The sequence below is a fragment of the Coturnix japonica genome, chromosome 2, assembly GCF_054131305.1.
Source record: "Coturnix japonica strain WE chromosome 2, WE-NBRP24, whole genome shotgun sequence".
In the NCBI taxonomy this organism is placed as follows: Eukaryota; Metazoa; Chordata; class Aves; order Galliformes; family Phasianidae; genus Coturnix; species Coturnix japonica.
Window position 1 is genome coordinate 130,931,915 of NC_140664.1, and position 27,115 is coordinate 130,959,029.

A 27,115-nucleotide genomic window follows, 5' to 3' on the forward strand; every position below is an offset into this window, starting at 1 on the left:
AAGCAGGGGACAGGATGCTTGACTGCAGGGCAGGAGGGAGGAGCGGACTGTCTAGGCTGGAGATAACAGCTCAGCACAGTGGTAGAACCGCACCTTGTTTTCAAGGGCTTAAGTGTGAGGTCTTCTGCAAACATTCACACCTCTAAGTCCAGGCATATAATTGGCATGTCTGAGTTATTTTTGTGGGTATGTATGTGCTTAGTGGCCATTAAAAACGAGGTTCATTTTATATGGAGGAGAGGAAAATCCAAAGTCCTGAGTGCTCTAATTCTTTCTAGATGCTTTTATTGGTTGCTGGGATCTGAGGTTGAGAACTCCTGATTGTGATATAAATTGTACTTCAAAGGATATCAAATTAGCATCTGGTTTAGTATTAAAGCAGTTTCTTAGTTGCCACGTAATGTATGGGTTTGCTGTTAGGATTTACTGCAAACATTATTGGCCATTAGAGAATGCCAGTGTTGTTATTGGTGTCGTTTTTTGGATAACCATCCCCTTTTCATGTAATTGTACAAACAGAACCATGGCAAAACAATTTTGTCACCCAAGACAAATCCTTTATTGACTTTCTTTAACGAATACTCCCATTTCTTCTCATAGTCTCCTCCCTCCATGCTTTTCAGCCTCCTTCCTCATGGACCTGTAGCTTGTTCCCTTTTAATCTGAAGTCTGGCTTAAATATATTTGCCCCAGCTAATATCCCTGTCCTTGCTATGATTCCAGAGGAACTAAGACATGCTCAATAGCTGCCAGTCATTGGCTACCTACCTTTATGATTGTTTGGGGCTTTTAAAATCCTTTGAAACAATAATATGGAAAAGAAAAAAAAAAAAATGTGAAGGAAGAATTGTCAAGTTTGAATAAAAAATTCAAAATGATCTGGATGAACTGCAGGTATAATATGGAAAAACCAGGGTGCTTTTCAAGAGAAGACATCTGAGCCCATGTAAATATGGGCTGGGATCTGCTGTCTGATAGATAGCCCTAAAGAAACAGCTGTGCAGTGGTGCTGCATCATGCTATGAAGCACAAACATCATATTGATTACATAAAGAGGGGTGTAGCCTGTAAGATGTGTGGACTAATACTTTCAATCTGCTTAGATTTAGTAAGGCCATGATTCTGGATGCAGCAATTTAGGGCGGAGATCAATTAAAATCAATCTGGAGGGCTGCAGCAATGATAATGAGAAGACTAGAAAACGTGACTAAGAGAGGAAGAATAAGTAGGATCGGTTCAGCCTTAGGAGGCAGATGTGAAGATGGAAAGGACACGGGACTGCTGCAAACAGAGACATTGTCATGTTTGTCAGAGAACAGGAAGCACTGCTTAAATGCAAACAAGGAGTATAGCTTTGTAATTAGAGGGATTAGTTGAAGGTTTTGATTGATGTGCCTGGGGATATTGTGTAGTCTGTACCTTTGAAGGTCTTAAGTACCTTAGTCCCTAAAATAAGTACCTTAGTCCCTAAAATACCCAGTTAAATAGTTGTGGGAGGTTTCTTATTTTTATTCTACAAAACCCCCCAAACTTCAAACTCTTATTTTCTTTCTATGTTTTTTTTTCCAGTTTCATTATGTTGTACATTCCTTCTGAAACAGCTGAATGCCAACAGCCTTATTATTAATATATTGGCCAACTTTAGAATGTGACAACTGCCCCAACCCACCCCAAAAAAGTAAAACAAAGAAGATATATATAAATTTTTGCATAAGACTTGAATGTCTTCAAGTGTCAGTTACCTCTACGTTTCTGTTTCAGGAAGGCGTTCACTTTGGCACAACGCTACTATCTTGTTTCTTGTTTATCATCCAGCAAGTTTGCAAAATGCCATTATGAATCTTTTTGCCACATACTCCAGCTTTTAAATCAGAGTTCCTCCCTGAAACAAAAAGTTGTGCTTGAAAAGAAGCCAGCTGACAGTGTAATTTCAAGTAAAAAAGTATTTTTTTTCCTGAAACAGTTGAATGCTATTGCAGATTTTCTGTAAGGATTTTGTAGTTTACCTGTATCACTCCAAGAACAGTTGTTAGTAAAATCATAACTCTGCTTAGTTAAAAGCAAATAGTCAGAGGTGTTTTGTTGTAATATATCAATTCAGATTTCCCTCAATAGGGTATCTTCACATCTTCAACTCAGTAAAATGTATTTAATTCTAGCTAGCATTCTTTACACCGTTCATCTGGTAAAGAGGCTCAAGAGGTTCAGATTCTTATAAGGATCAAATTACTGACAATATTTGTAGCATGGTAATTTCTCTCAGCAAAGAGCTCCTTTGTGTAATAACTTAGAGAAACTTCTATGTTGATACTTAAGCAAATTCCAGAAAGGTTCAACTAAAAGGCAGTGAAGCACCATTGCATGAACTTTCTGTATTATCTTTCAAAGACCCAGTAAGGCAAATAGAAGTAGAAAGTGTCTGGCTTAGTTTTAAAGCAGAGCGCAAACACCCAGAGAGGACAGAAAGCAAAAGCTTTGTCAGATTTTATTTATTTATTTGGGTGATTCCTTCATTGTGTTTTTATTTATTTATGGGGATTTTTTGTTTTGTTTTGTTTTGTTTTTTGAGGGTTTTTTTTCTTTTTGCTTTGTCCTGTGTTGTCATGTAATAATTAACCTTAATGAAATTGCTTCTTTGCATGACTTTATTAACCCTTCCTGTGTTCATTCTCTCTTGACTTTAAAAGCATAATCCATTAGAATTTAACCCTGATGGCTTGAAGAAGTCTGCTGTTCAGAAAGCCCTAAAGGTAAAATTAACATAGTTGTCCATTTAAGGTCACAGTAGTAATTGGAAATGCACGAACGCCTGCAACGTTTTTCTTCCAACACTAGATGGGATTTCTTTAGAATAATTCAGTTTTACTTCCAGCTTCAAGTAGTGGCTAAGACTGGTAAAATACTGTGGTATGAGGTAATTCTGATTTTGCATCAGTTGAGTGGAGTATAGGCTGCTTTAGGAGATCAGCATAAAGTAATCCTGAGAACTGGTAGGAATTAATATTTAAAGATCAAAGCTGACATGAAAGCTAAGACATCTTTTACATACTGAACAATGCTTCACTGATCAACTTTGAGTGACTCACCGGTATCTTAATGTGGTTTTGAAATCTTTCTGTTAGATGCTTTCAGAAGGTTTTACATCACTTATATGAATGCTGAATAAATTCAACCCAGCCATTTGATATGGAAGACATCGTGTTGAGAAGCAGACTTGGAAGGCATAAGCCAAGTTCTTAGCTGAAGAACTTGGACAGTAGGCAAGCTCAGATAGTCTGAATATCCTGTCAGGAGCAAATCTGTCAGTGGCAGATGTTAGTGGTACATCATGTGTGTGTGCAGATATTATTACCTATTTAGCATGAATTAAAATTGATGCTTATTCTGATACATAAATAGAAATGGTGTTTTTTGCAAACTGAGGTAATTCCTTGATTTTATGAAGAAAGGAAACTTTGGGCACTTTTTATAGATGAAGTAAAAATGGAACAAATTTTGCTTACTATTTTCAATACCACCTGTTAGAGTGTAATGTAGCTTTCTTGGTGTTCTATAAGCCTTTGTGTTCCACTGTCTCTGGTTAGAACTACATTGTTTTGATTAGAAATCACATAAGAAATGCAGCATTCATCCAAGAAAGGAGTAAATTCCTACCAGCTTTTTTTTTTTCTTCTAAAGGAAAGTATTGTTATAACCAGCGTGTCACGTTAAAATCAAGTAATACTAGTGAAAGTATGATGATGTCAAAGATGTAAATTCAGATCCAAAAATATCTCAAATACTCTCATTCTTAAATTATTTGAACTGGTTGTGACCTTACATGCATTAAGCAGATCTTGACTAACTTGCTGTTTACCGAATAGAGCTCAAAGTATATTATTAACCATGCATACTATATTTTCTGGGCCTTTAAAACTTCATTAACGCCTACTTGAGATGATTAACTTTCATGTCTAACTTTCTTTCTCACTTAAAGTTTTAAATTAATTTGTTATTATATAATGTAGTTCAGAATGTATCTTTGTTTATATAATTTGATTCTAAGCCCGTGTTTATCTTCACAGTTTGCTGTAATGCTATACAGCTGGTGAGCAAGGCTCAGAAATGGCAGATGATTGATTCTCTGATAAAGAGAATTTGGTAAACTGTACAAATATACATCAGGTACATTATAGCGCATCTTCGTTTCCCCCAGACTGAAAAGGGGAGAATATTGATGTTCTGATATTACATCCAGTTTAATTATTCTACTGCAGTATTCACAAAGTGAGCTTCCCAAGTTTGTGCTTTCTCCATATCTCCCATCTGCATGAGATTCTCATTTGGCAGTGTGAACTGTGCTTCATGGGATCTGGGAGTTGTTTTAATGCTCATTAACAGATAACAGTTTGCATTGTATCAGTTTCATCCAAAGAAAACAGGAAGGAGTCTAAAACTTCTGCTTAATTCTAGTGGTTTATTTTAGCTAACTTGGAGTAGTTGGACACATTCATGTTAATGTGTTTTCAACTTACTAGCACGACTGCCATTCCAGCCTGCTGCATAAAACTGTACGATACTGAGAATAATAGAGACACATAGAATAGAATGTAAATGATTTGTACTTCTAAGAAGAAAACATTGAAGTTTCAGAGCAGGCAATTAGGAGGAGAGTTTATTCTGAGGACAAAGTTTTTGCTTTTTCTTTACCAGTCAGGAAAGAAACTAAACAGCAATCCCAACCCACTTGTTTTGCTGTCAGTTGGACATAAGGCACAGGAAAGTAAGGTAAGTTGCTGCTCTCCATATCTGGTTCTGTCTATAGGCATTTGGTAGCTCTGCTCACTTGGTATTGGCTATGAAGAGGTTGAGTGTATTCACTGTATAAAATGTGTCACCAGAACTGAAACTGCCAATGGAAAACTGAGGATTGAGCAGGAACTTAATTCAAGCTGTAACGAGTAGAAAACAGGTTTATAACTATTTTAGATGTCTGTCTGGATTATGATCTGCAACTGGGATTTCTACAATGGTGGTTGTGTAAGTAACAGTGAGAGCAAAGAGCAGGCTGCAAAAACACTGACCAAGATTTGCAAATGTATAGAATCACAGATTTACAGACATGTCCAGATTGGAAGGAACTTCTGAAGGTCATCAGGATCAGTTTTATGGAATTGGTGGTTCTGTGGTGACAAAAAGCTTGATGTGAGCCAGCAATGTGCACTTACAGCCTGGAAGGCCAACTGCATCCAGGGCTATATCAAAAGAGGGGTGGCCAGCAGGGAGATGGAGGGGATTGTCCCTCTCTGCTCTGCCCTCATGAGGCCCCATCAGGAGTATTGCGTCCAGCACACAAACATTGGAGTGGGTCCAGAGAAGGGCCACAAAGATGGTCAGAGGGCTGGAGCACCTCCCCTATGGGACAGGCTGAGGGAGTGGGGCTTGTTCTGTTTGGCAAAGACAATGGAGGCTTCACTGCAGCTTTCCAGTTCTTGAGGGAGCTTATAAGCAGGAGACTGGCTTTTTACAGTCTTGACTGTGATAGGGCAAGGAGGGGGTGGCTTTAAACTAAAGGAGGGGAGATTAAGATAAAATATTAGGAGGAAATTTTTGTACTCGGATACAGTTTTAAGGAACTGGAACAGACATCCAAAAAATGCTCTGGTTGCCCAATCCCTGGAAGCATCCAAGACCAGGTTGGATGGGGCCCTGGACAGCCTGATCTGGAGGCTGGCAACCCTACTTAATGCAGGAGAGTTGAAACTGAGCTGGCTTTAAGGTACTTTCCAACACAAGCCATTCTATGATACAATTTAAAGAAGAACCTTAGATGAGCCTAAGTACTATGTAGCTGTCTTGAGTATTTCCATAAAATGATTTTCCACCACTTCCATGGGCAGCCTATTCCGGTGTTTAGTTGTTCTCATGGTAAATAATTTTTTTAATATACGTGGACTAAAATTTACCTTAAGCACTTGGTGGTTGTTGTCTCCTATGCTGTCACTGTGTACCCTCAGCTGGTCAATAGCTGTCTTTCACATAATGGAATATTGTGATCCCTTAGCCCTTGCACATCTTTGTCTGTAAAAGAAACCCAATTCCTTCAAACCTCTTTCATATGTCAAGTTCTCCAACTCACTGATTGTCTTTACGGTCTATTGGTGAACCCTCAAGAGCTGCTTTAATGCTTCTTAAATGGGGAATGGGATCAAAACTGGTAACAGATATAGAACATATATAAGAAAAAAATGATTCATAGTAAAGGTGGTGAAGCACCGGCACAGATTGCCCAGAGGGGTGGTGGATACCCCATCTCTGGAGACACTCGAGCTCAGGCTGGACAGGGCTCCTGATCGAGCTGTAGATGTCCCTGTTCCTTGGAGGGAATTTGGACTATGTGACCTTTGAAGGTCCCTTTGTGTACTTTGCAAAGATAAATAAAATGTCCTCTTGACACAAGCTTTATTAGACAATTTTTTAGTAATTTGCCTGCTTCCTATAATTTTTTTTCTCTAATTTTAGATTCGATACAAGACCAATGAACCAGTATGGGAGGAAAACTTCACTTTCTTTGTACACAATCCCAAAAGACAGGATCTTGAAGTTGAGGTACACTTTAGATACCTTTCTTTTCTAAGACATTTCAGAAGCAATATTCAGATGTTACAGGCTGTTATGACATGAATGTCATATTGTGAACACCATTAATTTTATTCTTGAAGAGCGGGCAATGAAACGTTTGTTTGTATTTACTGTTATAAGTACAAGAGATTATAAGCAGTCTCTCAGAAGAACATAACAACTGATAGTTGTCAGATTTAAAAAATACGAACAAAAGTAAATTTTGATGTCTGTTTAGAATCCTAACAGTCTTCTCAGTTACAAGCAGAAATGCTGTTACGTATGGTTGATTTATTTCTTTTCTTATACTGAGGAAATCTTTGCTTTATCCAAATATCCCTTTTGCTGTCAACATGCTGTCAACGTCCTTACTCTAACAATTCTGGGAATTCATTTTGCACAGGTGGAAACCACAGGTCAGGGATCAATTAGATGTAGATCTGATGGTTAATCTTCTGTCTTGCTTTTGCTCTAGAAGATGGAGATGAAGTAGGTGTGGAGCTTATTTGCTATTTCCTTCTTCAGTGTAAATTTATGGTCGGGAAAGCTTGGATGAAGAACTGTGTTCTGTGTGCATTACTGCTTTTGTTTTTAAATAAAACCATTGTTTTCTGTCTCTGAATGTTAACGAAACAGATGCTGTCATGTTACTTAGCTTCTGTGTTCCTTCAGGTGAGGGATGAACAGCACCAATGCTCTCTAGGGAACTTCAAACTGCCTCTAAGCCAGTTGCTGGAGAGTGAAGATTTAACGATGCATCAGCGGTTCCAGTTGAGCAACTCTGGTCCAAACAGCACCATAAACATGAAGATTGCACTCAGGGTACGCTTAAAACTTTTCAAATTGTAAATATTTAAGCATGTTTACAACTAATATGACTCTGGTCTTAGATAGTACATTTCCTTGTGTGCGTCAGTGTCTATTGTAGAGTAAGTGGAAGCGTTTTCAGTCTTGGTTCCCTGTCTTAATTTAACACCTTGTCACTAGTACCTTGGAAGAAACAAACGTTTTCCTCTTTTTTATACTATTATAACACTGTATGTATTTTAACTGTATCTAGGTCCTTTCTCTTGAAAAGCAAGCAAGATCTCCAGATCATCAACACTCAGCACAAGTAAAAAGACCATCTGTTTCCAAAGATGCAAGAAAATCATCTTTTAAGCCTCAGGTTCCTGTCTCACCACCGCTCGATTCAAGCAAACATGCTCCAGCTTCCCCAGCGACAGACAGTGATAAAAAGACTGATGTGGCTGAAAAAAGTCAGCCTCCTAATGCGAGTCCACAGTGGCCAACAGATCTCAGCAGAAGTTCCTCCAGTCTTCACGCCTCTAACTTCAATTACTCACCCAGCCACCTCTCAGTCAAAGAACCAACTCCTAGCATTGCCTCAGACATATCTCTGCCCATTGCCACACAGGAGCTCCGGCAAAGACTACGGCAACTTGAAAAGTATGATATTCATTACTTGGTTTTGCTTTTTCTTTTTTTGCTTTTTTTAAAAATTCATTTCCCATAGCTCGTTCTTTTGAAGAATGGAGCTGTTGGACAAAGACCTAAACTACAAGAGACCTGTAATGATACACTCACATGCTAACTTGCATGAGCTCTCTTCTTTCACACTGATGAAGTGAAAACTGAAATGGATAAATATTACTCATTATGTGTTTCAGTTGGATCTTACTGTAAATACGCTTTTTTAGAACTAAACCTTTGTTCTGCATTTTCCCCCACAGTGGAACGACTCTGGGGCAGTCTCCGTTAGGACAGATACAGCTAACAATTCGTCATAGCTCACAAAGAAACAAATTGATTGTGGTGGTGCATTCCTGCAGGTGAGCATCAGAGATCAAATATTCGTTCTGTGCGTGTTTCTTTGTAAGCATCAGCATAGCCTGGCTAACTCTGAAAGGGTTCGATTGTATGGACCTTCTTTGTTGCTTTCAAAATGACATGCTAGCTGTAACTATGAGTATGAACTCATACAGAGACAGAGCAGTAGAAACTTTGTTGAAGACTTTGCTGTAATTTTTTTTTCTTTGCCTGGATCAGATTGTAGTTTAAAATGGTAAACACCAAAAATATGTATGTGGTGATAAGAAGTTTAAGTAAAGAGTGCTAAATTGAGAGATAGTAATGTAGACACATTTAGCAGTGTTTCATTTATTTTCTAAAGCATTTTTCCTTGTTTTTCACTTGTCACAGAAATTTGATAGCGTTTTCAGAAGAAGGATCTGATCCATATGTTCGAATGTATTTATTGCCTGATAAGAGAAGATCAGGAAGAAGAAAAACACATGTATCAAAGAAGACATTAAACCCGGTGTTTGATCAAATGTATGTTCTAAATTGTGTGTGGTAGTTTTAGATCATCAAATCATAAAGCTGACAAACCAAGGCTTCTCTACTTAACTAAATGTGTGAGCTGTTGGAACTCCCAGTTGTCACCACCAGTTTTGGTCATAGAATCATAGAATTACTCAGGTTGGAAAAGACCTTGAAGATCATCAAGTCCAACCACAGCCTAACCGTAGTACCCTAACTCTATCAATCCTCTGCTAAATCATATCCCTGAGCACCACATCCAAACGGCTCTTAAACACATCCAGAGATGGTGACTCATCCACCTCCCTGGGGAGCCTATTCCAGTACTTAACTACCCTTTCTGTAAATAAGTGTTTCTTGACATCCAACCTAAGCTTACCTTGGCACAACTTGAGGCCATACCTTTTTCTTCAGTTGTAATAGCTCTTCTCATCCTCCTATTCCCTGTTCTCCCTGTAGCCCTGCTTACTCTGTTACCAGCCCCTCCTCTCTTCTGCCTTATCCATGTCTGTTACATGCTGTTTGTGCTGATAGCTAACAAGTAGAGTGCCCTTGTTGGGCAGATGATCAGCTAGAGGCTCTGGCAGGTGTACCTGTTAGTGCAGTTCACTCCTGTTTATTCCAGGTTGGTTTTACTGTGCCCATCGAAGTACAGGATATTGCAAAGCCATAAAGCTATTTAAGAACTGTAGTGACAAGCAGATGTAGATTGTGGTACAGTCAAGTGCTGACTCTCCATAAGCTTCAGATCTAGAAAACTAAGCACATTCTTCCTTAAAAGTTAGTAGGTTTCTTCAGTGTGATAACGAGCTGTAGATGAATGAGGATCAAGTCCAATTAGTTTTTCTTTTCTGCAGAACAGTGGTGCAGAGCTGCCAAGGTATCGGGATGCCTTTGCTTTCTGTGCTTTTGTTTTACTGCTGGGCAGAAGTCCCTAATGTCTGAAGTTGATATTGATTGAGTATTGATAACGATCACAGCATAGAAGAAAATATTTTGGCAAATCTTTGGGATTTTTTAAATGTCGTTTATCTCAAAGCATTTTTTCTTTTTCTATGGTTTGCCAAAGGAGATGATTTGATTTTCATCTGAATTGTTGTTTAGCTGTAGGAACTGAACTCACACTTAAGTTACGAAATTCTCTCTAAAACATCACTTTGCCTGTCAGGTTTGATTTCAGTGTTTCCCTGCCTGAAGTGCAGAGAAGAACACTAGATGTAGCAGTGAAGAACAGCGGTGGTTTCTTGTCCAAAGATAAAGGGCTGCTTGGCAAAGTAAGTTGAAAATAAATTCCTTTCCTACAGTATGTTGTTATATAAAGACTAAAATCCTCTTGTGATATGAGCTTGTTAGTGTTGACTGACATACTCAGTTCAGGTAGTAAGCTTTTAAAAATGGCTTAGATGTCAGGCTTCATTAAGGGAAGGAATAAATTGCAGAGGATGAGAGGACAGATATCAGACTGTGGGGTGGTGATCTTTTAAAGAATGGTGAGTTTTGAGGTTGGCAGTAACAAAAAAAACCAACTCTGCATGTCTGATGTAGTAATTATACAGCCAGAGAAAGGAAATAACTAGTAGAAAACTAAGGACAGCTCTGAAAATGGTCTGACAAAATTGGTAGTCTTGAACACAGGTGGCTCTTATTTGCAGTAGCAGTGATATTACAGCTTCTGCTTTATATCAGACAAGAAATACAAGCAAGATTACACATTGTCTAGAAGCACACAACACATTTAGCTTTAGTAATTAATACTCTAGATTGTGGAATCCATGAAAAACTGCTACTGCAGACTTTCCCAATACCACAACCAGTTATTGCGTTTTTGCCTTGCATTCTGTAGGCAATCATTAAATCACTCTATTTCCTAACATATGATCTGGGCACGCAAAAAGAAATAGGAAGTTCTTACACCCACACAGATTGCTGTAATCAAGTTTTGTAAAGAGGATAAGATAGATCAGAATTGTGGCCGGTTCGTGGTGAGCGCTATTCTTACATTGTTCAGTTTAGAAGGAAGACTGTTAGCATAAATACATCACCTGATTGCTGTGTGCCTGGTTCAGAAGTTGTTATTACTTAAGGGTGTAGATTAGGTCAAAGCAGCTATTTCAGGCTTCACTACAAGTCTGCAGCTGACAGATAACTATGGAGGAAGACTGTAAAATATATTTTTTAATGGCATTATTTACATTGTAGGTTTGAGGATTTTCAAATTTAGTCTTTAAAAAACTAAATCGAATGAAAGCCAGAATGCATTAAGCACGAGTTTAACTTTCCATAGGTACTGATACCTCTGGCATCTGAAGAACTTGCTAAAGGCTGGACCCTGTGGTAAGTGCGGTATTTCCTTTAGTAATAACATAACCAAGAACTGGTGCGTTGATAGTAGTGTTAATAACATACATTTTTTAATAAAAAGGTTTTCCTTTTATTTCTTTAAGGTATGATTTAACAGAAGATGGTACAAGACCGCATGGTGCGAGCTAGGCCCGTGGACGCTGGCAGATCCCAACACCTACTTATGCCAACCTTTATATATTTTTAAAGCGTTGTTCTCACAGATGTACCGATATTATTTTTATAGCTTTACCAATTTAGTTGTTAGACACATCCCCAATAATTTTATAACGCTCGGCCATTTTACGCAGACATATCCTTTCTCACGGTTAAACCTCGTATTTTAATTTGCTCGACAATTTTACGTGTTACTGTCATGTGCAATAATGCAGTAATGTACCCTTTTGTGTTCAAATCGATCTTTATGGCAGTTAGACCAACTAGAAAGTGAAAAGATGTTCTGCTGTTTTCCTGCCTTGTTTTATATCTCACCAAGATATACTGTACTATGTAAATATATACTATTTTTTTATAATCCTTTCATTCTGGTTCGAATTCAGAAGAAAATTGGATAAAGGATATAGATATTTTCTTGTAAATGCATGTGAATTTCTTCAAAGGAATCTTTTGTCTTTGCAGCACAACGGTCTTAATGTTTATCATTTTGTGATAGTCTTCAAAAGCAAAGTGCAGAAAAACGTTTTTACTTTATCACGCTTCTGGAAATGTACAAAACATTAACATTTTAATATTTATATATAAATGTATTATTCAAAAAAAAATCATGCTATGGAATATTATAAACAAAAGTGAAAATTCTATAAATATTGTATGAAAAGAGGTCCATGAATCGGTTTATAAATCTGAGCTTTCACATAACAGAGTGAACATTACAATCGGTGGAGTTTTATTCTACAGGTTTGCTGGGTTTTGTTATTTATTCCTCTACTCTCCAGTACTGCAGACATGAGAACAGGGCTTTGTCTGTATTACAAACCAAATCTCTGGCTATTCAGAACTGTCCTTACTGCCTTGTTTCTCTGATAAAGTATACAAATCAGCTTGCATCACACAGTGGGCATATGTACAAAACATGTTATTTTTATTATACAGTGCTATGCTAAATAGTTATTATGTTGTACCTTCTCTAATACTACAAAGGAACACCAACAAGTAAGACAGTGTGAAACTGAGTTGATACTGTACAGTTGCCTCACGGCTTCTTAGTGTGCTTGGTGCATGGAGTGGTCCACACTGCTTGCTTGAGAAATCATGGCATTGTGCTGAAGCATTGCCATGGTCTGCTGCAAGATCAGCAGTGACACAGTCAGCACAACCGGATGGAAGTAGACAGCTGGGAGCTGAAGGAAGAATATCAGCCTCAGGAGCTGAGCTCACAATTCCAGTTTTATGAATGAAGGGGAATTTTTTTGTAACCAGAACTAGTTTTCTCAGACTGTTATATATATATATATATATATATAAAGTGCATTATGAATCCAAGAGAACAGTTCAGCTCTTTCAGAGCCAGCAGCCTCCTTCTTGGATGAGTATGCAATTAGACAGACAAAGTATGTTATTAGTTTAAGATTCTAGAATGATTTCTCAGCCAAGAAAGAATTTTAAAGCAGAATAATAAACTCCTGAAATTAGCTTTATTGTAAAAGTACTGACAGAACCTTAATTCTAGATGTAGAATATGCCTACGACTAGATGTACCAAAGTGCCTACCATAAATGTAGCTTTTCATCATTTTCCAGTGTAAGAATTGACTCATTTCAGTTTGTCCGAATTCAGTTTGATATGAACATTTGTCACATGACATACATACATCTCTATACAGTGATGGCCTTCTTACAGTCACATCTTGAACAAGACATCTTAGTAAACAAGCCTGATGTCATGGTTTGTAAACAAGCCTGATTGTAAGAAAACATTTCTTTTTGAAGGCTTCACTCTATATCAGAATGTATGAGTGTCTCCATGTATCCGTACACTCATCTGTTCATATCAGATTCTCTTTGCTAGTTCTCCATTAAAATGTTAGGAATGGAAAGACAGAGAATGATTGTTAATGCAGTTGCAATGCAGAATGCAAAAGCTGCTGGAACTAATTGGTGCACATGCAGTCGTTCAGCACAGTTGTCTTTGCCTTGGTTCAGCCAGAGGTGGACAGACTTTGGTTCAGCATCTTGGCCAGCAACTCATCAGAGTTTCATCCCTAGCCTACAAATAAGTCATTAGACTGATCTGGTGTTTCAAGCTGTAAGTGAGGTGTGAGGACAGATGATAGATGTTTCTGCACTTGCACAAAAAAGAGTGTGTATTTTGTCTTCTGAAGTCTCCAGAGGAAAAGAGGCAGTGTTTGGGTGAATGCAAGGTGATATCACAAAGTGAAGAAGTGAATGAATTATATAGGATAGGTTTTCAAAATAGCTCAGGACCCCACATTAGGAATGGGATCTCAAAGAGAAGTTCCCAATTAGGAATCTAAAATGGAAGGAATTATTTTTTTTTTGTAATTTAGAAAGATTAATTCCAATTGACAATAATCATTTGTGGATGTCAAACCATTTAGAAGTGTTCTCCACTGTGAATTTGGATCAGAATATAACTGGCTGTTCTACGTAATGGAATCAAACCTCTGTATCATAGTTACCAAGTTCTAAGTGTTCTGTTTGTATGGATGTAAGGACAAACACTCTTCCTCTGGGCAGATATTGCACCTCATTATCAAGTCAGTGTGTTTAGTATCAACTGATATCTGTTCCTGTAGTTCTTGTATATCCTGTGCCTTAAAATATGAACATATGAAGAAGTTTAAGAAGTGGCTAAAACTGAGCTTTGTTACCTGTATGTACCAACATGTACTGCTGGAACTGTTTTTAGAATAACTGCTTCACTGATGAGAAAACCAGCTCTCTTTGACCGCAGTGGTATAACCCAGACTCCACTCAGCATGCGTATCACGTGAGTTTGGAATCAAAGAATTTTAATCTTGTCTTGAATCCTTTATCAGAGCTGCAGCTAATGGTGAGAGTTGAATGAGAACAAAGGGTAATCAATTTTGTACAGATTGCCTTTTTTGCTCATGTAATTCTACATTATGATGCATGTATTTATTCAATAAATGGTTCATATAGAAGCCAGTGTGTTGCTTCCCTCTACACACCCCTTTATTTTCATATTCCTGTCCTATTTGCAATCTTATAAGAATTTCTTATGCTCTTAAGTAGAGTCGTATACACCAAGCACTCTAGTCTAGGTAGCCTCGCTCTTGGGGCAGATTGTTGAATTTTACATAAGAGAAAATGAAGAAATGCAGGATCATAGAATCATGAAATGGTTGGAGTTGGAATGGACCAATCCCATGTGGTGGGCAGGGTTGCTGCTCACCCCATCACAGCCAGGCGTGGGGCATCCACAGCTTTTCCGGGCAGTCTGTTCCAGTGCCTCACAGCACGCTGAGGAAATAACTTTAACTGGCAACATCTAACCTAAATCTCCACTCTTTAAGTTTAAAGCCACCACCCTCTTCCATCTTATCATACTGGATGTGTAAAAAGCCTATCTCCCTCCTTTTCTTAAGTTCCCCTCCAGCACTGGAAGGTCTTCCTAGAGCCTTCTCTGAGCTAAACGAGCCCAGCTCCCTCAACCTCTCCTGGTACAGGACGGGTTCCAGCCCTCTTACCATCTTCATGGCCCTCTCCAGCAGCTCTGCATCTTTCTTGTGCTGGAGACCCCAGGCCTGGAAACAGTACTGGGGCCTCACGAGGGCAGAGAAGTGGGGCACAATCCCCTGCCTCTCCCTGCTGCTACCCAGCAGCCCAGGATCCTGTTGGTCTTCCAGGCTGCAAGCACACGCTGCTGACCCATGTCCAGCCTTTCATCCACCAGGACCTCCCAGTTCCTTCTACTCAGGGCCACTCTCAATAAGTTCTCCCAGTCCATACACAGACCTGGGATTGCCCTGGCCCAAGTGCAACAGGTTCACACATATGAATTAGTAGGCTCAGTTTAAGTGCTCCTTTTATTTTTTTCTTAATCAATCAAATTCAGAATTTTACTACTTCCTAATAATTATCATGAAATATGCTTTTGAAAGGACGTGAAATTGCATGTCTTTGCCTTGGATTTAGAACAATCACATTTCTACATGGCATTATTTCATTCCACCTGCTCGGAAATGCACATATTGGAAGAAAATACAGCTACGTACTCGATAAAGTAGAGAAGTACCATTGGATCATCTGTCTGTTGCAGAAAAATGGCTGTAGAAATGATGCTGTTTGTTTTAATTAATTGTAATAAAAACCTCTTTCCTTAAACAGCAAAAAAAGTGTCTGAATTCTTAGCATTAAGTTGGCGTTTAACACCGAGTGAAACCATACTCATGTTTGTACCTCCATAATGGGAGTATCAAGGAGTAACTCCTGACTGGCAAACCTCCAGCCAGTCCCAGCGCTGTTCAGGTGTCTCCATGTTCCAGACTGGGATCCAAATGAAACCTTCCCTTCAGGTGCCGAGTGTGTCTGCACTTGGAAACAATGCATTCCCAAGGCTTATCAGGGAGCAGAAACGATGACATATGACATTCCAGATGGAGTCAGTTGTTAATTTGACAGGCTCAGCCAAGTTTATCCTACTTAATACTTCCTGTTGTGTTTAATCTGTTTTGGACCATCCTTTAGTTTGTATCTTAGAGCTGTATTTGCCAATATGGCTACCAGTAGAGTCATCTAAGGTGTTTTCACAGCTAAGAGCTGAATCCAAAATTAGTTTCCTATTTACCTCTATGCTCCTCCAGACAAACTGATGGTACTTTCAATATTTGGTAGAAAGAACCAAAACTGGACGTGGTTCCCAGACCCATTAGTGGCTGTAGCTGGCCACTGAAAGGTCTGAGCCAGTTAATAACAAATACTGCTTCCATAGAGGTTAATGAAGTGCCTAATAATCATTGTATGCTGTTCTGCTATTTCCTAAGGGTTACAGTCAGGCTGTCAGTATTCTCTGCCATCTTCTGAAATACATTATTTGAAAATTGCAATGCAACTACAGTAAGAAATTCACTTTTATTTCTTTCAGTGTTATGCAGTGACTTTAGCTGCCAGATTAGACAGCAGCTCTGGGAGCCAAGTTCTCTAATCTGTATTCATGTGATAGAGGCGATGTTCTCGCTCTCTGTTCTCACCATGTGCAGGGAATACTGCCTGCCAGTCACCTCCAGCGGGATCCAGTCTGAGCAGAATGCTGCAGGTCTTCAGTTGCAACTGAAGTGAAGCCAGCAATGTCTTCCCTGTGTTCCTCTGCATCCTCACTAGCCACAAACTTCACTGTAAGGCCAACCTGCCACCATCCTTGCCTTTAAATTCCATATATAAATAGACACAAGGACTCACAAAGCGAGTCGAAATCTTTTCACAGTGGTAATGAATGTGTCCACATCCCAGGGCTGGTTCCTGCCTGGGGACAATGGGATGCACTCCTGGTCATCCAACACCCCGCAGAGATGGTGTGCAAGGAGTGACTGTCAGAAGAAAGCTGTGATGTCCCAGTTATGCACACAGTTTCAGCTGTAACACAGATAATGCTGGCACAGCAACAGCTGTCTGCAGGTACTGAATGAAGATCATTCATTCTACTGGACGGCAGCATCCCTAGAACTAAAACAGGTGCTCAGTTTTAATAGTTGTTGTTTCCAACACTGAATTTCAAATGAGAATTTTTTGTTCTTCAAGTGGATTTGCAAACTAAATTGTTTAATAACTTAAGTTATTAAGTTATATAAACAGTTTAATAACTTAATGCTCTCCAAGACAGTTCTTTGCAGCCCTCAACAGAGGAGAAATACTTCTTTTAGTATTCAAAGTATTTTGCACGATCCCCATTTGGTCTCTGGAAGTTTAGTTCACATCACCACATCGCTGTGTTTTCAAACTAGAATTGCTGAGGCCCTTGCCGAGTCTTGGGCAGCTCTGTTCTAGGTCATAGCTTTCACTGTATTTAACACATGCTTTCTAGCTCCAATTATTGGAAACATAAGGCATGCTTATTGTTTTTTAACACAGTTTTTTTTTTTTTTTATTTTTACAAAGCATTTTAGCTTTGCTTATTTATCTTTCACAATGACTTTTAAAGTTTTTGGATTCATGGACACGGTGTTTTTTTTTTCTCCTGAAAGCACCATCGCATTCCTCTAGATGGCATTGCAGACCCTATTTTGCAAAGTCTTTGCTGCCTGTTCACTTTGTTTCTCGTACAGCAGCGGAGCAGTTTGGATCCTGGGCATCTTCCGGAGTGGACCCTGAAGTCACTGTAGCTTAAAAGCAGTGAAATACGGGCACACTTGTCACACACCCTGCTCTCCCTTTTAGCTCTGGAGCAAAGCTGATACTTAAAGAATTGAGTTTCATCATGGGATCTAAGTGCCAAAACTTGAAACCAATCAGAGGAGACAGAAGTCAAATTACAGTTTAAAGCATGGGAAAAAGTCCTTGACCATCACACTTGAAACATTATCAAGCTTTAACCATTTATTTCTAGTGGTTGAAGAATGAAGCTAGAAACTCCATCATACAACAATACAATAAACATGGGAAAAATGGGCAAAAACAAAATTCTAACAGAAAAATAGATCTTACAAAATGCTTTTTGTTTAAGGACATGATCATAAAATATGCCCAATGACGCTGTCAGGAGTGATACTAAATCTGTTTGATGTGTGCATTCTTGTTATTCACAGGAATAAGAGGTACATCCAAACAAGTGAGCTTGTAAGCACTTCTAAACCTGGCTTCAGCCACATCCCCACGGACTGGGAGAGCCCTGAGCAAGCAGTACAGACCCCTACATTCCCTATTTGTTTCCTTGTGAAGGAAATTGGACAGACGGTGTGTAAGAACAGTGCAATGGACTTTGGTTGGGCTCCTGATCTGGATCAAGAACATGGGGAAAGCTCATGTCTCAGCCTTGAAAAAGCCAACAGTGATGTGAGAGACAAATAAATGCTGCTATATTTTGCAACCAGTTGGTATGCTGTGTATATATAGATAGATAAATGCACACACACAAATATAAGAACAAATATGAACGAGTAAATCATTCCACAATGAATTCAAGTTTTCTACTGGACAGATGTTCCACCTGATAATTGCACATCAAATTAATCACATATCTTGATGATGCCTCTCTATTGCACTGAAACCTAAGAAGCTTTAACAAAATCAATAATAACAGTTATTTTTCTACTTCAGAAACAGTTCTTCTCTTTGTCCATATAGACTAAAATATCTGAAATACAGATATAAATACTAAAATACAACTGAAATATCTCTGCCCAGGGAGGTTGTGGATGCCCCGTCCTTGGAGGTGTTCAAGACCAGGTTGGACGGGGCCCTGGGCAACCTGATCTAGTGTATGTGTATGTTTGGTGGCCCTGCCAGGCAGGGGGGTTGGAACTACATGATCCTTGAGGTCCCTTCCAACCCGGGTCATTCTGTGATTCTGTGATCTGAAGGGAGAACAACACTTACCAGAGCTGCTGGTCTCTTAACAACTCAGGATGTTACATGTAGGAGGGTGAAAGTAATCTAGGCAACAGCAGATGGAGTGTTTTACATCTGAAACAAACGACAGATAAGTGTAAATGCACTCAATTGATACATAATAATCTGAAAGATGTTTGTGAATTTATGCCATAAAATGCTGCAGTTGTCATGAAAGGTAATACTTCTTATATCTACAGTGGAATGGATTGAACCTTGCAAATATTGCCAAAGAGCGGGGCAAGTCTCTTCTCACTGGTGACAAGTGACAGGACGAGGGGAAATGGCCTCAAGTTGCTCCAGGGCAAGTTTAGGTTGGATGTTAGGAAACATTTCTTTACAGAAAGGGTAGTTAAGTACTGGAATAGACTCCCCAGGGAGGTGGTTGAATCGCCATCCCTGGATGTGTTTAAGAGCCGTTTGGATGTGGTGCTCAGGGATGTGATTTAGTGGAGGGTTGTTAGAGTTAGGGTACTATGGTTAGGCTGCGGTTGGACTTAATGATCTTCAAGGTCTTTTCCAACCTGGGTAATTCTATGATTCTTGAGGGCATTCTACAGCATTTCAGATACTACAGCTGTCCAACATGCTGTTCTCATTATTTATCAAAGTATGGGAAGACAAAAAGATAAGGGCAATGATGGCATGGAACTGATAAACATCATGCTTCATGGATGAGCAGATTCATGGATACTGTATTATCTATATTGTATCACATATTCAATGAAAAATAGTAATGATTCTAATAGGTGAGCAGATAATCTGTACAATAATATCGTTGGAAGTTATTATCTAGCAAGTAACACTGTATATTATATAAAAAAAAAGAATATAGATGTCAAGAAAGCATCTGACACTCAGGGAATTACTCGCTTACTTCTTCACAAGCATTTCTAATGTTGTCACATACAGGTTAAAACAGAATATCTGTGACGTCCAAACAGTGATATTCTCCTGAGAGGCCATCTGTAATTGAGATCTCTTACACAGGCTACCGGCAAGAATAAAGACCAGTTGATGAAGCGGTAGCACAAAAGCAAATCTTTATTTGCTGTTGCTCAGCAACCATGTGTGGAAGGCCTATTTTTCATTTTTGCCTTAACTTGACTTGACAGGAAAATGATAATAAATATGAGATTATTATCAAAGGGTATAGATTATTTTGAGCAGATGAACAGACATGTCAAAAAGAGGCATGTAATTTGGTACTCGTGAAAGGGAGAACATTAGAGAAACTGAAAATAGGGCTGTAGCTTCATTACCAGCTCGCAGCTCAAGCACCATCCTTGAATAAAACCAACACAACCCTATTCTGCCTCTGTGCTTTTAGATGTGGCTCTTTAGAATGGATCAGTGTTACCAGCCCGTCGTTACCTGTGTCAACTTTTAGCTTCAAGACCGTGAAAAAATCATTTTGTGGTTGCTATGCGACACGAATTGTAAGCTAGAATATGTTGTAGTTCATTTGCTAAATGGAGAGGTGCCTGACTAAATAAACTGTAACCAGGTGACTAATGCGGCATTTAATTAAAGCCTAATCAAGGTATTAATGAAATATTCAGTCCACACAAGAGACGTGATAAACAAATCAATCAGTTTGTATCAAAAATGTCAAAGATTCTTAATGCATGCAAAAAATCAGACGTTAGCACTACGCAGAAATGTCAGTTTTCATACTTTTTTTTTATGTACTTTTGCTCCTCAGCAAGTATAATTGCTCACGCAACTTATTTCAAGCAAACTGCTTCACTGGCTTCTTGCACTAAGTGCAAGAAGAAGCTTAACAAAGGCAGGATCTGAAACATGCTTTAATGCCTGACCCTTTTCTTCAGGGTAGCAAAATATTCCCTTCTTGTGGTATTTGGTTTCTGGAAGCCAACATCTGGCTGTCCCCACCTGGTGGGGTTTAGAGGTCAGAGATCTGCCTCTGCAGGGACCTTTCTCTGGATGTGGGCTGGTTGATGTTGGTATTCACTGAGTGGCCTTTTCCACACTTGAAAGATGATGAGTCTTTGCCTACATGCAAAGCGCTGTGAGGAGGGATGTACTTCTTTGGGTTCAGGCAGAGCTGAGGAGTGCTGGGCAAGATGAGCTTTTTGTCTGCTAACACCTTCTGTCATACTGTCCCTTCCTTGAGTAAATCTGATTCCATCATCATATCCATATCATAATTAATGTCACCTATTCCCCTGTGGGTGTTTAATCTCTTACTTATTTTAAATCCAAGTTACTTCAGAAGTTGTACGTGCACTTGGCTGTTGACTCAGGAAATGAAACCATATTTTACCTGTTTTCAGTAATGTCAGTCATCTGTTACATCTCAAACCTATATGGAATAGCATTAATTGTATGGAATAAGCATATAGTAAGCCAATTCTTTAGTTTTTAGTCTTCAGACTGTAAAAATACAGAAATAATTTACTCAGAAGCTTAAAAAAAGTAATGGCATAAGTCAGTAAGTCGCCTGTATGACATGAAACGTTACAATCTGTGAGTGGAACGGAGAACACGACTAGATTTGAAGGCTGCTTATGCTTACTTTGATTCCAACCACGCAAAGTGTAGGAATACGAATAAAACTCTGAGTTATCAAAACACCACCTTATCGAGATGCAAATATCACCTGGCCACAGCCACGAAGGCTCCATTCAGACACATGCCAAAAGGTAAAAACGCCGTTTATTTACCTATATTTATCCTCTCATTATTCATATACCGCACTGCCTCTGAGGGAGCGCATCGCTCCCGCCCACAGCGGACACTCCCAACTCTCGCGCGATGAGAACTCGGCTGCACTGGCGCCCAACGGCCGCCGCGGGACGATTCGAACGTGGCGGCGGGGCCTCAGAGAGAGGGCGGGCGGGTGCCGCTGCCTTTCTTTATTCCTCCTTTACAGACAGGCAGGCGTGTTTGGGAACGCCACAGGTAGGTAAGAGGCCTGTGTGCCTCCTCCTCATGTCACCTCCTTCTGGGCAGTGTGTTTGGGACGGCTTTCTGCAGAGTCAGAGCTGTGGAACAACAGGAACTCAGGATTCCCGCCCAGATGAACGGGGGATCGCGGATGGGTGATGGGCTGTAGTACAAAATGAAGCGCTTAGAGCCAGAAAGTGGCTTGATTCCACCTTATCCTCGTTTGACAGGAGGAAAAGGGGTCGATATTTTGCCTTCCAGATGCTTTTTCGTGTGAGGAAATGCGTCTGTTTGGAATGGTGGCTGGGTAAATAGGGTGTTCGTGCTGGTGATGCTATTTCTGTTTAAGGTGAAGTGGTCAGCTACGATGTTCCAAGCTTTCTTTTCAGGCCTTGTTTAATTAAAAATAAAAAGGAGAGAGCAGTGTGGCTTAGTGCCACTGCCAAGCTGTGAGTTAGCCAGTGTTGAGTTAGTTAACTAATGTACCCGGGTGGGCATCTTTTATTTGAAGAGGAGGCTGAGGGGGAACCTTATTGCTCTCTACAGCTGCCTGAAAGGAGGTTGTGGTGAGCTGGAGTCAGCATCTGCTCTCAGGTAACAGCCATAGGTTGAGAGGTGATGGCCTTCAGTTGTGCCAGGGGAGGGTCATGTTGGATGTCTAGAAAGACTTCTCTAAAAGAGCAGTTGGACACTGGTGCAGGCTGCCCAGGGAGCAGCCTTTCAATACCTGAAGGGAACTTACTCCCAGGAGGGGAGTAAACTCTTGGAAAGGGCTGACAATAGCAGGACACGGGGAAATGATTTTAAGTTAAAAGAGGGAAGATTTAGGTTGGATGTTAGGGGGAAGTTCTTCACTAGGAGAGTGGTTAGGCCCTGGAACAGGCTGCCCAGGGAGGTTGTGGATGCCCCGTCCTTGGAGGTGTTCAAGACCAGGTTGGACGGGGCCCTGGGCAACCTGATCTAGTAAATGTGTATGTTTGGTGGCCCTGCCAGGCAGGGGGGTTGGAACTACATGATCCTTGAGGTCCCTTCCAACCCGGGTCATTCTGTGATTCTGTGGTGGAGTCATCATCCCTGGAGGTATAAGAGAAGAGGGTGGATGTGGCACTGAGGGATGTGGTCAGTGGGCGTGGTGGGGGTGGGTTGGTGACTGGACTGGATGTGGTCTTAACAGCCTTAATCATATAATTCCATTATAACCGTGTAGGTAAAGAATGTATTTTCGTATGTTATTCACTGTAACCATGAAGTGGTAACACTTTGAGATACGGTACTTTTCTCCAACATGCAAGTAAAACATACTTTTATTGCTTATTTTTTGTTTATGAGGCAAGGGGAAACAAGAGCACAATGAAACGTGAAGCATTTTTACAAGCTGTGTCTAAGAACTCAGTGGAGGATTTCTTGCGTTTCACTCAAAGTTCTGTAAGTAAACCATGATGTGTGTGTATGACTATTAAAGTCTAAAGCCTGCTATTGGTGCGTGGGATATCTGGCATAGAAGTTGCTTCTCTGACACCTGCAAGTGGATTGTAGTTGATCAAGGTAATTGCATGTGCCAGTAACACCTTGCACATTGCAAGGATAATTGCATGCACCAGTACAGGCTGGGGGAAGACCTGCTGGAGAGGAGCTCTGCAGAGAATGACCTGGGCGTCCTGGTGGATGACAGATTGACTATGAGCCAGCAGTGTGCCCTTGTAGCCAAAAAAGCGAGTGGCATACTGGGGTGTATTAAAAAGAGCATGTCCAGCAGGTTGAAGGAGGTGATCCTCCCCCTCTACTCTGCCCTTGTGAGGCCTCATCTGGAATATTGTGTCCAGTTCTGGGCTCCCCAGTACAAAACAGACAGGGATCTCTTGGAAAGAGTCCAGCGGAGGGCCACAAAGATGGTGAAGGGCCTGGAGCATCTCCCCTATGAGGAGAGACTTAGGGAACTGGGTCTGTTTAGCCTTGCGAAAAGAAGGCTGAGAGGGGACTTGATCCAGGTTTATAAATACCTGAGGTGTGGGAGCCGTGGTGGCGAGGCTGGTCTCTTTTCATTAATGCGTGGGGATAGGACTAGGGGTAATGGGATGAAAGTGCAGCATAGGAAGTTCCGCACAAATGTGCGGAAGAACTTCTTTACAGTGAGGGTGACGGAGCACTGGAACAGGCTGCCCAGGGAGGTGGTGGAGTCTCCTTCCCTGGAGATATTCAAGACCCGCCTGGACACCGAGCTGTGCGATGTGGTGTAGGGAGCCTGCTTTGGCAGGGGGGTTGGACTCGATGATCTCTAGAGGTCCCTTCCAACCCCTACAATTCTGTGATTCTGTGAAGGTGTGGGATCTGAGATGACACAGTGCTATAGACATGCTGATTTTCTTAACACTTGGTTGTTGCATACACCGTTTGCCTTTTTGACATTGTGGTCTTTGCTGCTAAACTTCAATCAAGCAGTACTTCTATTCTTCCCCTTCTCCTGCTTTAGTTTCCTGTTTCCCTTCTCTCCTTGCTTTGTTTCATTCAGTTCTAAAACTCTGGGGTTTCACTGCTCTCTCTCTGTGATTTGCCTTGGGCTTTTCACTTTTCTTTGTTTTTAAAAGATTACATTTCTATATTGTTGTGTTAAGTATCACTGTCATTATCAGGCACTGTTACATTTTTCCACTAAATCCTGTTCTAATTCAAGAAAACACTTAGAGAATATGACTCACAGATACGACTGTCATCCAGTGGCCTTCTTCTCCCTCATAGGTTTTGGAATAATTCTATCGTATCATCTCAGAGAAAGATCAGAAAGCTCTGGTCTTATTATGAGTCTGTTCTTTTTGTTCAATGTCTTAATATCCTGCCTTCTGGGTTTGTTTGAAGTACAGGGCTGCAGAACTCCCTGTGTGACCTTTGCTTTATTGTGTTTGTTTCCAGCTGTAGAATAGAATAGAAATACTGACGTAAATATGTAACAGGATCTTTCTTCTCCTGGCATCTGGGAACCTCCTAATACTGCATCTTCTTTTAGTATTTTACCTTCAACTTTTTTTTCCAAGCCTTTTTTATTTATTTTTTTAGCAAATCTTCAAACTAAAGGTGTTTTTATTTTGAGATTGTGGAAACGTTTCTTTTTTCCTATCTGAGATAATTCTTCTGATCAAATAGTTCACATCAGTCTCCTAGTAAAATGGATACTCCTTACAAATCAAAGCAGATCTTTTATGTATTTAAATGGTTCAACTATTGCAGCCCTGGTAGGTTGTGCTACCTTTCCTTTTGGAATTGTGGTTTCAGTTGTACATGACAATTTAAGAATGATTGCTTATACACATGATTACAAGTGAAAATGCATTTGAAAGTGCTGCTAGAAATTATACCTATGATAGAGGAGGCTTTGTTTGAAGAGTAGCTCAGCAGAAATGCCTTCCCTCCCCAGACTGGGTACACAAGGCTAAAAAAGAATCATGAGGTGATCAATGCCATCATCTGCCATCATCAGTTTGTATTTAACCCAGTAAAGCTATGATCAGGGACTTTAATTCCAAGCTTCTTAGATGAGGATGTGGAATTGTCTCCATTAGGAGAGTAGCGTTTGGAACACGAGACAATTTGATGTTGTAGGGACATCATTCATGCTTAGTAATGTCATTGTTGAGGACTAAAATCTTAAAAGCCATCCTTGTTTAACAATAATGGGCGGCAGCAGAAATTTCTCATGCTATTTTTAAAGAAGTAAAACTTGCAGAAGGAATTTTTCTGTAACTGTCAGGGAATGGAAAGTAATCCTTTATGGCAAGAAAAGTGTTAATTTTGGGGGGGGGAAGAAAGGAAAAACGTGTCCCAACACTGATGTGGAATTATGTGCTATCTTCTGACTGCAGAAAGATACATTTGATCCGTTCAATTTGAATGAATTACTTCAAGAATTATCAAGAAAGCAAAAAGAAGTACTATGGGAAAGATTGAGACACCTATTGAAAGAGACCTTGATGGAGAAACCTGTGGAAACATGGCAAAGGTTAGAGGATGCTGGAAGTGATGATGGCATGGAAGTTGAGAGTTCAACAGAAACGGTAAAAAATCATGTTAAAATAAATAATAGTTAATATTCACCTGGAAATAAAATGGAATATTTTCATGGCAACTCTAAGTATGCAAGAGTAAAATAAATTGCAGAATCATTTCCTTAACATTGCTTTCTTTCAGAAACAAACTGTAGCTGTGATCCAAGGAGTGACAGCTGTAGTTACTGCTTCCATACCTGCAGTGGATGAAACAGCGAGCTATGAAGCTCTTCTAGAATGTGCCTTTATATTAAATGGTGCGTGCTTGTCTGTTTTACCTTACATCATTACACTGCTTTTTAGCAGGTGGCAATATTAAGCTTATTGTTTGACCTGAGGGCTCTGTGGAGAGGAAAAAAAAACAACACAAGGACAAAAGTTGGTACTGATGCAAGTTCTTTTAGAGATAATGTTAAGGGAGCACTTGCTTGAACATCAGTTACACAATCTGAACTTAAATAGTGTTCTTTCCCCACACCTGTTCACCCAAGGATGGATGACTTGCCATAAAAAAGACTATAAGCCACAGAATAAGTAAAAATTGAAGATTCCATTGCAAGTAATAGAAAAACTTGGCCCAAACCTTAGAATTAGCAAAGCTGCCTAAATATGCACAGTGAAAATAAGTAAAGGCATATAAATATGGCAAGAGTTGATAGATATTGTGAAATTCACTTAGTGTAGTAACTAACCGGTGTTTTACATGAATAACAACATTGTAATAAATACTTTATTCCTGTTGTAGGTATTGTTTTTGCATTACCTGAATCTGAAAATACCCTACAGAGTGCCATCCAGCGTGTATGTGAAATGTGGTGGGAGAAAGGACTGGAAGGAAAGGAGCAGCTAGGGAAAACAGCATTTATTATACTGCTAAGAAAAAGTCTGAGCAAAGTTGCTACGGTATGAAGCTGAACTATGCTATATATGGCTGAAGCTATACTGAGTGCTAAGTTATTAGTGAATACTGCAAGAAGGATGCTCTCTCCCAGCTATACCTTCTTGTGTCCTACTGCTTCTCCATTATTGAACCCTACTGTGCACATTGGTTACAAACTGTGTTTTTGGTATAGTTGCTATAAATAGTGTATCAAAATGCTGCCTTCTCTGGAATGAACTTTAAAGACTTTTGGCAGTAGTTTCACCAGAAAACAGTTTGTTTTACAATCTTTATTTTTTCCTTTGCTCATTTGTAAAGCCCAGTGACAAAGGTTTGAGTTGCTGTTAGCTCTTTGAGTTAATTCTGGTTTTAAGAGCTACTCTCAGCAACTCATGGAGAGTTCTTAAGTGGGAAACTTTGTTTTCTGTTATTCTGTATCTAAAAATAATTATGGTTGGACTTAATGATCTTGTAGGTCC

General features: G+C 39.8%; 2 protein-coding genes and 1 long non-coding RNA gene across 11 annotated transcripts in view; 2 read left to right on the forward strand and 1 right to left on the reverse strand.

Annotated features, from left to right (window-relative positions):
* ESYT2 (extended synaptotagmin 2) overlaps nucleotides 1-14,407 on the forward strand; it is a 61,419-nt gene extending 47,012 nt beyond the window's left edge. For 4 of the 7 annotated variants that reach the window (XM_015853057.3, XM_015853059.3, XM_085540660.1 and 1 more), the window contains 10 exons: nucleotides 2,688-2,750; nucleotides 4,693-4,767; nucleotides 6,502-6,588; nucleotides 7,273-7,422; nucleotides 7,661-8,049; nucleotides 8,334-8,432; nucleotides 8,803-8,934; nucleotides 10,091-10,196; nucleotides 11,207-11,256; nucleotides 11,367-14,407. In XM_015853057.3, the coding sequence (XP_015708543.1) occupies nucleotides 2,688-2,750; nucleotides 4,693-4,767; nucleotides 6,502-6,588; nucleotides 7,273-7,422; nucleotides 7,661-8,049; nucleotides 8,334-8,432; nucleotides 8,803-8,934; nucleotides 10,091-10,196; nucleotides 11,207-11,256; nucleotides 11,367-11,412 (1,197 nt within the window). In that variant the 3' untranslated portion in view covers nucleotides 11,413-14,407. The remainder of the gene's footprint in view (nucleotides 1-2,687; nucleotides 2,751-4,692; nucleotides 4,768-6,501; nucleotides 6,589-7,272; nucleotides 7,423-7,660; nucleotides 8,050-8,333; nucleotides 8,433-8,802; nucleotides 8,935-10,090; nucleotides 10,197-11,206; nucleotides 11,257-11,366) is intronic. The other 3 variants (XM_015853060.3, XM_085540661.1, XM_085540664.1) reach the window with 1 other exon arrangement.
* Nucleotides 14,408-15,259: 852 nt separating this feature from the next.
* Nucleotides 15,260-21,589, reverse strand: LOC107308899 (uncharacterized). Of its 2 annotated transcripts, none has more exons than XR_001552983.3 (3): nucleotides 21,497-21,589; nucleotides 18,798-18,884; nucleotides 15,260-16,928 (listed from the first exon to the last, which is right to left on the reverse strand). It is a non-coding gene; the product is annotated as an uncharacterized LOC107308899 (long non-coding RNA). The 2 variants fall into 2 exon arrangements; XR_014943649.1 differs by having other exon boundaries at nucleotides 15,260-15,794; nucleotides 21,497-21,582.
* Nucleotides 21,590-21,616: 27 nt separating this feature from the next.
* NCAPG2 (non-SMC condensin II complex subunit G2) overlaps nucleotides 21,617-27,115 on the forward strand; it is a 43,370-nt gene continuing 37,871 nt past the window's right edge. Inside the window, exons 1-5 of one of the 2 annotated variants that reach the window (XM_032442983.2) lie at nucleotides 21,617-21,734; nucleotides 23,049-23,144; nucleotides 25,574-25,765; nucleotides 25,899-26,013; nucleotides 26,502-26,659. In XM_032442983.2, coding sequence (XP_032298874.2) covers nucleotides 23,070-23,144; nucleotides 25,574-25,765; nucleotides 25,899-26,013; nucleotides 26,502-26,659 — 540 coding nt within the window. In that variant the 5' untranslated portion in view covers nucleotides 21,617-21,734; nucleotides 23,049-23,069. The remainder of the gene's footprint in view (nucleotides 21,735-23,048; nucleotides 23,145-25,573; nucleotides 25,766-25,898; nucleotides 26,014-26,501; nucleotides 26,660-27,115) is intronic. The other variant, XM_085540659.1, reaches the window with a different exon arrangement.